The sequence below is a fragment of the Dromiciops gliroides genome, chromosome 4, assembly GCF_019393635.1.
Source record: "Dromiciops gliroides isolate mDroGli1 chromosome 4, mDroGli1.pri, whole genome shotgun sequence".
Taxonomy (NCBI): Eukaryota; Metazoa; Chordata; class Mammalia; order Microbiotheria; family Microbiotheriidae; genus Dromiciops; species Dromiciops gliroides.
In genome coordinates this window covers 23,703,119-23,712,437 of record NC_057864.1, presented here as the reverse complement: position 1 = coordinate 23,712,437, position 9,319 = coordinate 23,703,119, and the positions used below count along the sequence as shown (strand labels likewise).

General features: G+C 46.0%; 1 protein-coding gene and 3 pseudogenes across 1 annotated transcript in view; 3 read left to right on the top strand and 1 right to left on the bottom strand.

The window, feature by feature from the left end:
- Positions 1 to 2,457, bottom strand: part of LOC122754535 — a 3,247-nt pseudogene extending 790 nt beyond the window's left edge.
- A 3,289-nt stretch (positions 2,458 to 5,746) lies between these two features.
- Positions 5,747 to 6,581, top strand: LOC122754534 (annotated as a pseudogene).
- A 653-nt stretch (positions 6,582 to 7,234) lies between these two features.
- Positions 7,235 to 7,912, top strand: LOC122754533 (annotated as a pseudogene).
- A 430-nt stretch (positions 7,913 to 8,342) lies between these two features.
- Positions 8,343 to 9,319, top strand: part of LOC122725897 (WD40 repeat-containing protein SMU1-like) — a 1,741-nt gene continuing 764 nt past the window's right edge. The window contains exon 1 of the mRNA XM_043963253.1: positions 8,343 to 9,319. Coding sequence (XP_043819188.1) covers positions 8,343 to 9,319 — 977 coding nt within the window.

Genomic DNA, 9,319 nt, shown 5'->3' with positions numbered 1-9,319 from the left:
TATTTCTAAGATTAGTCAGCAACATTGTGGGTCCAGCACTGGTGCTGGAGTCAGGAGAGACCCGAGTTCAATTCCTACTAGCTGTGTGACTCTGCCCTTAACGTCTTCCTGCCTCGGTTTTCTCATCTGTAAATGGAGACCATCACAGCTCCTGACTCATGAGTCATTGTGAGGACTAAATGAGATAATTTGTGTACAGTGCTTTGCAAACCTTAAAGCACTTTATAAAGTGACTTTCTTATCATCATCATCATCATCATGGTGGTACCTTCTGGTTCCCACTGTGTCCACGTTCTGACTACAGATTCTGTTATAATGTGCCAACCATCATTGATAGCCTATCAGTCCATGACCCCTCATGGTCTGTATCCCTTCTGTAAATATGGGGCCTATCTCCCCTCTCTTTTCCCACTTCTGGGAAGAGCCAGACAGGCCTGGGACAGCTCTGGAGCCCAGAATCCCAGGCCCACCTTCATCTAAGAGATCGCCCAGTTGTTGTCCTGACCAAGGGCAGTTCTCTGTAAAGGAACTTCCTGGAGAGACAATCCAGAGCAGTTTGTTGTCCCAAATCCCTAATTCCTGGATGTGGCGCCCTTTAGCCCTAACAGAAGGTGGGCAGCAAGAAAATCAGATCTTCGATGACACTGAGAGAGGGTTGACCCAAGGTCCAACCCAATGTCCAGCTTGTGGATATCAGCCCCAATCATCAGTGTGCTTCAAGCATGAGTCAGGTGTGCCTGTAGCATAGTTCTAGTTTAGGTCACTCCCTTCCCTAATGAAAAGCCCCAGTAATTCCCTATTGCCTTTCAGATCAAATATCAGCTCCTGGACTGATAGTTAGAATTCTTCACAACCTTGGCTCTCTCCTACCTTTCAAGGTCTCACGACTCACTGAAGCATATTCTGAAAGGAGACAGGGGCTAGAGCTAAGCTCTGATTGGGAATACCAAGAAATGCCCCTATCCCAACAGTGAACAGTGTCCTCCCACAGAGAGTCTGGGTGTCAGAGGCAGAAGGTTGCTGGTTCTGAGTTCTCTAGAGAAGGCAGAACTAATTTAGCATTTCTGCCCAAAAAGTTATTCACTAATGGTCCAGAGGGAGCTTGGGACTCCCCAGTGAATGCCCATCAGTGCCACCTGGTGGTTACATGAGATTACAAGGTTCTTTGGGTCTCTACTCCCTAAGGAGAAAAATCATACTCAAAATCATTCTGTTTCTGCGTTCCCTAACCAGAAAATTACTCGAGACAATCTGATAATCTTGCTACATAAAACAGCAGAAAAGCCACGGCTCGGTGAGAGTCACAGCAAAGCCTCTGCAGTCTTCCCGAGGGGCTGAGGGAGAAAATAAGGCAGCTGAATCTGAAAGAGAAAGGGAAAGATGACATCTCCGTGGTGCCATTTTGAATGAGAACTTTATAGATTATCCAACACCCCCACCCAGTGGTGAGACCTAGGAAATTAGGAAGCTACATAAGAAGAAAAAGTGAGGAGGTCAGTGCAGTTGTTCAGTTGTGCCTGACCCTTTGGGACCCCACCTGGGGTTTTCTTGGCCAAGATCCTGGAGTGCTTTGCCATGTCCTTCTCCAGCTGATTTTACAGATGAGGAAACTGAGGCAAACAGGGTGAAATGACTTGCCCAAGTTCACACAGCTAGTAAGTGTCTGAGGCCAGATTTGAACTCAGGTCTTTCTGCCTCCAGGCCCAGTGCTCCATTGATCCCCACTGTCCCACCTAGCTGCCCAGAAAAGACTTGAGGGATCATCTAATCCAACCCCCCCTTTAGGATTATAGACATAGAGATGGAAGAGAACTTGGAGATTAGGCCCAGAAAGGTGAAGGCAGCAAGGAGGCACAGAGAATACAGACCACAGGTCTTGGCATCATGAGGAAGAGCTGAGTCCAAATCTGGCTTAGACACTCACTAGCTGTGTGACTGTGAATATGGCACTTAATCTCTGCCTCAGTTTCCACATATGTAAAGTGGGGATAATACTAGCCTCTACCTCCCAGGGTTGCTGTGAGGGTCAAATGAGTTGACATATGGAAAGTGCCTAAACTCTAAAGGTCAATTGTAAGTAACATGAAAGGGATGATCTGAACCCAGGTCTTAGGACTCCAGAGCCTGTGTTCTTCTCAGGGTCCTACCTGCTTCCTCATTTTACAGGAGAAAAAAGAGAGGCTCAGAGAGGAGAAATAGCTTCCCTTCCATCACCAGGACAGTTTGTGCTCATGCCCTGTGGTCCAATGCACCTTCTACTGTTTACCTGGAGTGGGCGTCACAGAGGCCTGTTGAGGCACAAGAAGTTCAGTGCGGGTAGCAGAGGAATCTGGCCCCTAGAATGGACAGGCTGCCACACTTAGGACTGGATGGAGCCTTGGGAAGCACTGAGACCCACCCCTTTGTTTTACAGAAGGAGGAACCCAAGGAGGGTGCGCTTACCTGAATTGCCAACATCCTGGGATGGGAACCCAGATGCTAGAACTTTGGCTTTCCTTGGACCAGGTGTTTAGACCATCAACTGTGTTGTTCCTGGGTCTTCCAGGGTTCAGGAAGCTTTTGTGGGCAAGGCTGAAGTCTGCCAGTCATATGGGAAAGCCTGCTCCCGTGTGTCTTTGACCTTTTCCAAGGGGAGGGAAGGAAGAGCACTGACCCTCCCCCTTCCCCAAGCCCCTCAAGGCATGGGCTCACAGTCTGCTTGGTGACCTTGGAATGATATAAAAGGTAACCAATAATAGATGCTTCTCTTAGGTTCTTAGAAACTCAGTCCAATATCCAAAAATCCCCATTCGCTAGTCACATCCACATCATGACAGACCAGTTCCATCCTTTGAAATACTTGTCATTTATGTCCCATAATGACCAGAGAGCAGTCAACAAGAAGGGTATGTCTGATACAGTGCAATTTCACCTTGCTGGCTTTTACACTACTGTGATTTAAGAAAATGAGCAGGCAAAATTGCGAAGATTTATTGTACAGGTGCGCTACACTAAGCCACAACGAACAACCAGTCCAGAATGATAGGAGTCCCACGGCACAAAATCAAGAAGTAGGTAGGTGGCATGTCCTTTTGTCAGGGAATTGTCAAATGGTGGTCCGAGTCCTTCATCAGATGGTAGAGCTAGCAGCATAGTGCTTCGTAGGGAGATGAAGTTTCCAGATGATTTCTGCCCTCAAGAATGTCACCAAGGGTCATTCCATCTCTGTTCCTGTGGCCTCAGTGCTCAGCACAGTCTGATTACTTGGACCTCTGCCTCATCTTTCTCCCCTTGCGTTTCAGCCTATGCATTAGCTTCTTCCTCCACTTGGCTCTCATGGCGCAGCGGAAATGGACAAGATGGCGCCAAGAAGAAGAGCATATTCATGTTAATTTGCCCATTCATGGCAAGGTCACATTTGGAAACCTGATCCTTGGATTCCAAAGCCAGTGTTCCTTCCACCATATAGAAGGTATTACAGAAGGCTTTGAATAGCCAAGGCAAAAACAAAAACCCAGATGATTTTTTTCATGGCATTAGGACAAATAACCTTGAAAAGGGTCATATGTCCCATTGGCATCTAGATATTGGGAACACAGTGTGAGGGAGTCTTGAATCATCTTATGTCCGTTATGTCCAGAAAGGGTATGGAAGCATTACAACGTTGCCAAGGACCAACAGGCATGATACACTTCCCTAAGAGAAATCCTCCCAATAAGATATTAAGTTCATTAGGGCTTGGTTAAGATTAAGGGATGTATTGAGGTTCACTTGGGGGGAGGGAGGGAACAAAAGAGTACTAATTCAGGCACTTGCCCATACGGAGATTTCCCACATTTGAGAAAAGTATTATTACCAGAGACTCAAAATCAACACTGGGATCCTTAGCTTTCCCTGTAGTTAGAGCATAACATGAAGAAACCATGCCATATCCTGCTCCTGTGCATTTCCTTTTCTTTCTTCCCAACATCAGAATACAATCAGTTGTCCTATGCCAAGAGCTCATCATGAACCAGCTCCATTCATTTGTTAGACATGATATTTAAATTGCCTTCCCTCCCCCTCCAAGTGTGCAAATGAACTTCTCCCTTGGAATTTCCAAGGAAAAATTCTGAGGATGTTTTCTGGTTTAATGTACCTACAAATACTGACCTACCATTAATACTTGTGCTCTGAAGAAACCTAGGATAATCAGTGATGAAAGACCACATGGAAGGTTTAGAGAGCATAAGCATCAGTCTCCAAAGTGGAGGACACAAGAGTAATGTTCATGAACAATGACAAGTCACTGGTTAAAGCAATTATAACCAACAGGAACCAAGCCCTAGCTCTATGACAGAAAGGTAAGCATTGTGAATGGGCTCAGTAGGCATGGAGACTCAATGAAATAACATTTCAGTTAACCCCACCGGTGCTATGGTTCTCTCTTCCCATGGCAGTCACTACTTGAATGTAAAAAGCCAACTCATGATTTCCCACCTCATTCGGACATTGGGCAGCTTCTATCCCTTTATATCCTTCATATGGCACAAGCCTTGGATTTATTGTGGAGCAATGTCTATTGGAGGACAAGGTCGAGTGCAGGTTGAAGATATTGTCTCCTTGATTTGAAAGGACCCAAGGAAGTTTTCCAGAGTTAAGGACTTGCTTACTATGAATGAAGACCTGAAAGGGGCTAGAAAAGCATTTGATGAAGCAAACTATGGATCCTGACCTTTTGTATGTTCTCCAAAGTTCCAGTATCTTCTAGGAAGAGTGTATGTGTACTTGGAACAGTATTTCCCACCTTGCCAAAAATGAAAGGTCCCAACATAATTTTTAAGTACTCCATACAATGACCTAATCATGACCTGCATCCAAGTGACCCTATAAATGGGAAATGGAGCAACACTGCATTGCTGCCTTTACTTTGACTTAATGGATTCTAAAAGTGACATTTTGGTATTGAATTGCCTGCCTCTCTTTGTTAGAATTGAAATTGCTCATTGGTTTTAATGACAAGCTAAAATACCCTGCAAACCATGCAGATCATCCTGTCTTTTTGAGGTGATAAAGACAATTTAACCTAAGTATGTTCTGGTCTCCGCTTTGTCACTGAAGTTTTATATTATAGCAGTTTAAGATGTGAAATCTACATAGCCTTTTTGGTTCTGCAATTCAGAAACGAATTTCCTGACTACTTTCAACCTCTGACAGATGATGGTTTTATGAATTGCTATTGGAAACTTGTCCATGCTCTGTGTTAGAATATAGAACTCTTTCCTTTTTCCGTAAGAGCAACTGACAACATTTTAAGAATATAACCTTTTTACATAAAGATTAGATTCTTTTCCATAAGATTAGATTTTTAAAATAACTTGTAACTATCTCTTTCAATAGATATCAAAAGTGGGTTTTTTCTTGATGAGAGTTGGGGTTCCCTTTCAGAGTTCCACATGAGAGTTTTTTGGTTCCGATTAAAAACCTTTCAGACCTACTAGACTCATTGAGTTGTAGAAGAACTCATCTTCATAGACAGGATTCAAATTCTGAGACACTTACAGGGATACAAATGTGGGCATTCTAAATTTTAGTAAAAATGGCAGTGCTTTAACATTTTTTAAGAATGTATTTACTTTATTCATTGTGGAACTATCTGCCAGCATCTACACACATGTGACTGTAGGTGTGCTGTGGTAGCTCAGGATATGTAAGTTTTGTGTGTATTTCACCATCATGTATTAAATTATGACTATATTTTGTTTAACATTAGAATTGAACAAACAATTTAGGGAATCATGAATGCAAACTCTGCTTGACACCTCTCAATAATGAGGGAAGCTACTCAGTGCATACTCAATGAAAAAAAGCATCAAACAAATTTGGCTCAGAGAGCAGCTAAAGAGGCCAAGGAGGTTCCAGGCCAGCCAGCCCCAGAGAAAGTCAAAGTGGAAGTGAAGAAGTTTGTGGCCTGGGCGACCAATCTTCACAAAGTGGCCAAGCGGTGGGGCACGGAGCTGGGCCAGCAGAGCCTCCTCTTCCAGATTGACTATCCTGAGATGGCTGAGAGCATCATGCCATGCCGCCACTGGTTCATGTCTGCATAGGAGCAGAGCATTGAACCCCCTGACAGCCTATGGCAGTCTTTTTATGGTAGCTGAGCCCTATGAAACCATTGCTTTCCAGGTGCCAAGCAGAGAGATTGACAAGGCTGAGGGGAAGTTCTGGACCCACTGGAACAGAGAAACCAAGCAGTTTTTTCTCCAGTTCCATTTTAAGTTGGAGAAGCCTCCTGTTCCTCCAGCCCTCCCTGCTGGGCCTCCTGGAGTGAAGTGGGGGCCCCCCCCCCACTAAAGAATGGTTTGCCTCAGCGAACTCCTCTGCCAGAGTCTTTGCCACCCATGCCTCCCAGTGGGCCTGCACCCCCAGGGCCTCCTGGGCCTCCCCAGATGCCCCCTCCTGCACCTGAGGTTCACCCTGCAGCTGCTGGGGTTCACCCTCAGGCTCCAGGTGTATACCCCCAAAACCCAGGAGTACATCCCCCAACTCCTATGCCCCCAATGTCAAGGCCCCCTCTTCCCTCAGAAGGACCAGGAATCGTCCCTCCTCCTCCAACCAATTGAAAAGCTTTTGCTCCTCCCCTGCCAAGTTGGGTTTTATTTACATTGCATCATTTCCCCAAAGACAAATTTGGGTGTTTTTGGAGAGGCTTCCAACAGGCAGAGGGCTGCTTGCCCCCACAAGATCCCAATTGTTTTTGAGCAGATCTCAGACTTTTGATAATGTGGGTCATGTTCTTTGCAGCAAGTCTTCAGAGTTGGACCTATTGAGATTCTGTCCAGCTTTCAAATTCTTTGACAGGAATCAAAGGACAAGCATTAATTCAATCTGTTCAGTGAATGCTTGCCAACTCCCTGCCAAGTGCCAACTCCCTACCCTAGTTAGCTAACTATAACAGGGACCAAAGACTTATGGCCCCTAAATTGTTTAAGAACAGGGACTCTGGCTTCTTCCTCTGCAGTTACCACTAACCAGGTCCTGGGGAAACCACAACCTTCAGTGGTCCAAACAAGTGTCCTGAATGGGATGATTCCAAAGATCACAACAAGGACCAGTGTCTGACCAGGACAACTTCGGTTCCTGAGACTTCCATCTGGATTCTCCAGGACCAGGACCGGGGTTGATCCCCTGCCTCACCCCACTACTACAAAGGCAGCTCTCCTGGGATGCCTTCCCTTTGCCTTATGGCTGTGGATGGATTACTTCCACCATGTAACCTACCATCCTAGAGAACTCAGGAAGTTTGTATGGCAACTCACTGGTTCCCAGCTCTGACCCTCCCTTGGACTACAGACTTCATTGCTCCTCTGGCATGGATGCCTAGCACTGTGTCAAGTGCAGTCAGGTATTTTCTAAACCCCACCCCCACCCCTCAATGGGCTATAGGTTCATGTCCAGAGAGCCCACAGTGGGATTCAACTCTTCCCTTGTGCAGTTTGTGGCAAAACATTTGGCTGCTCACTCAGCCTTGAGCAGCACACTCATATACACTCCTAAGGGATCCCAGCTGGGCCCAGTCCAGCTCAAACGTTCACAATCACCCCCACCCCCACCCCACCCACTGACCTGTTACCTCAGGCAGGAGAGAAGTTCTGAATGTAAGATCTGTGGTTAAAAAAAAAAAAAACCTTTCAAGTGCTCCTCCACCCTGTCCACCCATCTCTTCATCCATTGGGACACATGGTCTTACACCTGCCAGTATTGTGGCAAGTGCTTCGCCCCAAAGTCAGACATGAAGACATCTACACTGGAGAGATCCACAAGGGCATGTGGGAAAGCTTTTAGCCAGAGCTCCAACCTGATCACCCAGGGCCCCAAACACATGGGTTTCAAACCCCTTAGCTGGCAGACCTCCAGTGCCACTGGGAGAGCCAGCACAGCCTCAAATGAATAAGGCTTCCTCACCAAAACCCACCTGGCCAGGACCTTTCCTGCTGAACCTCAGTGAGATTGGATATGCCTCTGCACTTTGGGTTCTTCTGTGCTGGGGATGGTTTGGAAAATTAATCTAAACTGATTGAATTAAGTGAAAGTGATTGCTGACTGGCCTACTTAAAGTTAATTAGATTGTTACCACACCTGGCTGAAGGTATTGTTCTCAGAAGCTAAGGACTTTGTGAACTCACCTGGAGACCACCTTTAAAAGGCCAGTGAGTGAACCAATGGATTTGGGTGACACCTATCAATCAGCTTGAAGCAGTGTCCAAGGACCACCTCTGCTCCAGACCCATAAAAAGCTTCCAGATTTCTCCCTTCTCCTGGTGAAATTCTTCCCCCCCCCCACCCCACCCCAGAGGTTGGTGCCAGTTCCTGGTAGAGTCAAGATGTCGATTGAGATCGAGTCATCAGATGTTATCGGTCTCATCATGCAGTACTTGAAAGAAAATGGCTTACATCGAACCTTAGCCACTTTGCAGGAGGAGACAACTGTGTCACTGAATACTGTGGACAGCATAGAGAGTTTTGTAGCAGATATTAACGGTGGACATTGGGATACTGTTTTGCAAGCTATACAGTCCCTGAAATTGCCAGACAAGACACTGATTGACCTCTATGAACAGGTCGTTCTGGAATTGATGGAACTTCGTGAATTGGGTGCTGCCAGATCTCTTCTGAGACAGACTGACCCCATGATCATGTTAAAACGAACTCAGCCAGAGAGATACATTCATCTTGAGAACCTCTTGGCCAGGTCCTATTTTGATCCTCGTGAGGCTTATCCGGATGGAAGCAGCAAAGAAAAAAGAAGAGCAGCCATCGCACGGGCTTTAGCTGGAGAAGTCAGCGTTGTACCTCCATCTCGTCTTATGGCACTGTTGGGACAGGCTTTGAAGTGGCAACAGCACCAAGGCTTGCTTCCTCCTGGTGTGACTATTGATTTGTTCAGAGGCAAAGCAGCTGTAAAAGATGTGGAAGAAGAAAAGCTTCCTACACAGTTAAGCAGACAGATTAAGTTTGGCCAGAAATCACATGTGGAATGTGCTGGATTTTCTCCGGATGGCCAGTACCTGGTCACTGGCTCTGTTGATGGATTCATTGAAGTATGGAACTTTACAACCGGAAAGATCAGGAAGGATCTCAAGTACCAGGCACAAGACAATTTTATGATGATGGACGATGCCGTACTATGTATGTGTTTCAGCAGAGATACAGAAATGTTAGCAACTGGGGCCCAAGATGGAAAGATAAAGGTGTGGAAGATACAGAGTGGACAGTGTTTGCGAAGATTTGAAAGGGCACACAGTAAAGGTGTCACCTGCCTGAGCTTCTCCAAGGACAGCAGTCGGATCCTTAGTGCATC